The sequence below is a fragment of the Conger conger genome, chromosome 7, assembly GCF_963514075.1.
Source record: "Conger conger chromosome 7, fConCon1.1, whole genome shotgun sequence".
NCBI lineage: Eukaryota > Metazoa > Chordata > Actinopteri > Anguilliformes > Congridae > Conger > Conger conger.
In genome coordinates, this window is record NC_083766.1 from 63,212,126 (window position 1) to 63,214,695 (window position 2,570).

General features: G+C 52.0%; 1 protein-coding gene across 3 annotated transcripts in view; it reads right to left on the reverse strand.

Annotated features, from left to right (window-relative positions):
• LOC133133983 (ephrin type-B receptor 4a-like) overlaps positions 1-2,570 on the reverse strand; it is a 35,683-nt gene that overhangs the window by 28,389 nt on the left and 4,724 nt on the right. For all 3 annotated transcript variants that reach the window (XR_009709231.1, XM_061250317.1, XM_061250316.1), the window contains exon 2: positions 1,848-1,918. Coding sequence is in view for 2 of the 3 variants with exons in the window: in XM_061250317.1 (XP_061106301.1) it covers positions 1,848-1,918 (71 nt within the window). In the remaining variant the exon portion in view is untranslated. The remainder of the gene's footprint in view (positions 1-1,847; positions 1,919-2,570) is intronic.

Sequence of the window (2,570 nt, forward strand, 5' to 3'; positions counted from 1 at the left end):
AGCAGGTAGGGGCAGTTAGTCTCCGGGGAGGGGGGGGGGGGGGGGTTTGGGGAGGGCAGGGTTGAGTTCTATTTCAATTCAGCTCATTCAGAGAATGGATCTGAAAACCAGTGAAGTGAAGTGAAATATAAAGAGTGCATAAAGAACCATGACCCATTTTCTGTGTGAATTTAATTTGCTGAATTGAGCGAGAAGCTGAACGCTGCAGGAACAGCACAGAAAACATCATGGAGGAGAGGAGGAGAGAGGGGAGGAGGGGAGGAGGGGAGGAGAGGAGAGGAGAGAGGAGGAGGAGGGGAGGAGAGGAGAGGAGAGGGGAGAGGAGGAGGAGGGGAGGAGGAGAGAGGAGGAGAGGGGAGGAGAGGGGAGGAGAGGAGAGGGGAGAGGAGGAGAGAGGAGGAGGGGAGAGGAGGAGAGGGGAGGAGAGGAGAGGGGAGAGGAGGAGAGAGGAGGAGAGGAGAGGGGAGAGGAGGAGAGAGGAGGAGAGGAGAGGAGAGAGGAGAGAGGAGGAGAGGGAGAGGAGGGGAGGATAAAAGAACATGACGGTAAGGATGTGAAGACAAAGAGGAGGGAAAGAACTGAATGAAGAAGGGAAGAGAAGAGAGAAGTTATAATGTGTAGGTTTGGGACAGAGAAAGAGAGACTGATGAGAGAGAGAGAGAGATGTGTGCATGTATATTATGCGTGTATGTATGCGCATATAACGTTGCATGTGTGTGTTTAGGTATATATGTAAACACGATTAAAAGTATATATTTGAGAGAGACAGAGGTACAGAGACAGAGAGAGAGTGAGAGAGAGAGAGAGAGAGAGAGAGAGAGAGAGAGAGAGAGAGAGGAGAGAGAGAGAGAGACAGAGACAGAGAGAGAGAGAGACGGGGGGACAGAGAGACAGTGAGAGAGAGAGACTGAGAGAGAGAGAGAGAGAGAGACAGAGACAGAGAGAGAGAGAGGGCAGGGGGGAAAGATGAGAGAGAGAGAGACAGAGAGAGACAGAGAGAGAGAGAGAGAGAGAGAGAGAGAGAGAGAGACAGAGAGAGAGGGCGGGGGAAAGAGAGAGAGAAAGTGGAAGAGAGAGACAGAGACAGAGAGAGAGAGAGCGAGAGAGGGCGGGGGGAAAGAGAGAGAGAGAGAGAGAGACAGAGAGAGAGAGAGAGAGACAGAGAGAGAGAGAGGGCGGGGGAAGAGAGTGAGAGGAAGAGAGAGAGAGAGAGAGAGACAGAGAGAGAGGGCGGGGGAAAGAGAGAGAGAGAAAGAGGAAGAGAAAGAGAGAGACAGAGAGAGAGGGCAGGGGAAAGAGAGAGAGAGAAAGAGGAAGATGAGAGAGAGAGAGAGAGAGAGAGAGGGCGGGGGAAAGAGAGAGAGAGAAAGAGGAAGAGAGAGAGAGAGAGAGAGAGAGAGCGGGCGGGGAAAGAGAGAGAGAGAAAGAGGAAGAGAGAGAGAGAGAGACAGAGAGAGAGGGCGGGGGAAAGAGAGAGAGAGAGAAAGAGAAGAGAGAGAGAGACAGAGAGAGAGGGCGGGGGAAAGAGAGAGAGAGAAAGAGGAGAGAGAGAGAGAGAGAGAGAGACAGAGAGAGAGGGCGGGGGAAGAGAGAGAGAGAAAGAGGAAGAGAGAGAGAGACAGAGAGAGAGGGCGGGGAAAGAGAGAGAGAGAAAGAGGAAGAGAGAGAGAGAGAGAGAGAGAGAGAGACAGAGAGAGAGGGTGGGGGAAAGAGAGAGAGAGAAAGAGGAAGAGAGCGAGAGAGAGAGAGAGAGAGACAGAGACAGAGACAGAGACAGAGACAGAGAGAGAGAGAGAGAGATGGGGGGGGGGGGGGGGGTAGACAGATGCTCGCGGGCTGGGACTCACCTGGGGGTTGACACGGGGGTGTATGGTCCATTTGAGGTCGGAGGTCTCGGTCTTGGTGTACATCAGGATCTCTGTGAGGAGGAACAGCAGACGTGCGTTCAACAATATTCAACCCTTTATCCGTCCGCCACAAACGTTAGCTCATGTTAAGAAACAAGACGGCTACCGACACAGAGAGAACAAACATGAAAATCATCTGGCTGTTTACGCTTACTCAGCGTAAAATTTGTTCTTTGGAATGTTCATTTAAACAGTCAGGGGTATCTGCTGCAGCGGCCTAGCATGAGCGGTCCCGGTACTGAACACACGTCAGGTCAGAACGCGGTCCAGAGCTCAGGGCGGTCCACAATGGACGGAGCGGTCCAATCAGGTTCACAGTGCGGAGTGGTTCATCATGGATCAACAAACAGGCCTCTGTGTAGGGTACAGTTCAGTATGGTTCAGAATACCTCTACTAGGATGATTCAGACTGTTTCAGTTTGGTTCAGAATGGTTCAGAATGGTTCAGAGTGGTGCTGTACAGTTGAGCACGCGTCAGTGATGGTCAGTGTGGTTGATTAGGCGTCAGTGATGGTCAGTGTGGTTGATTAGGCGTCAGTGCTGGTCAGTGTGGGTTGATTAGGTGTCAGTGATGGTCAGAAGCTTTGAAGAACAGAGACTGAAACCACAGCAAGTACGAGAGCACATCCCCCCCCCCCCCCAAATAAAACCCAAATAACCACC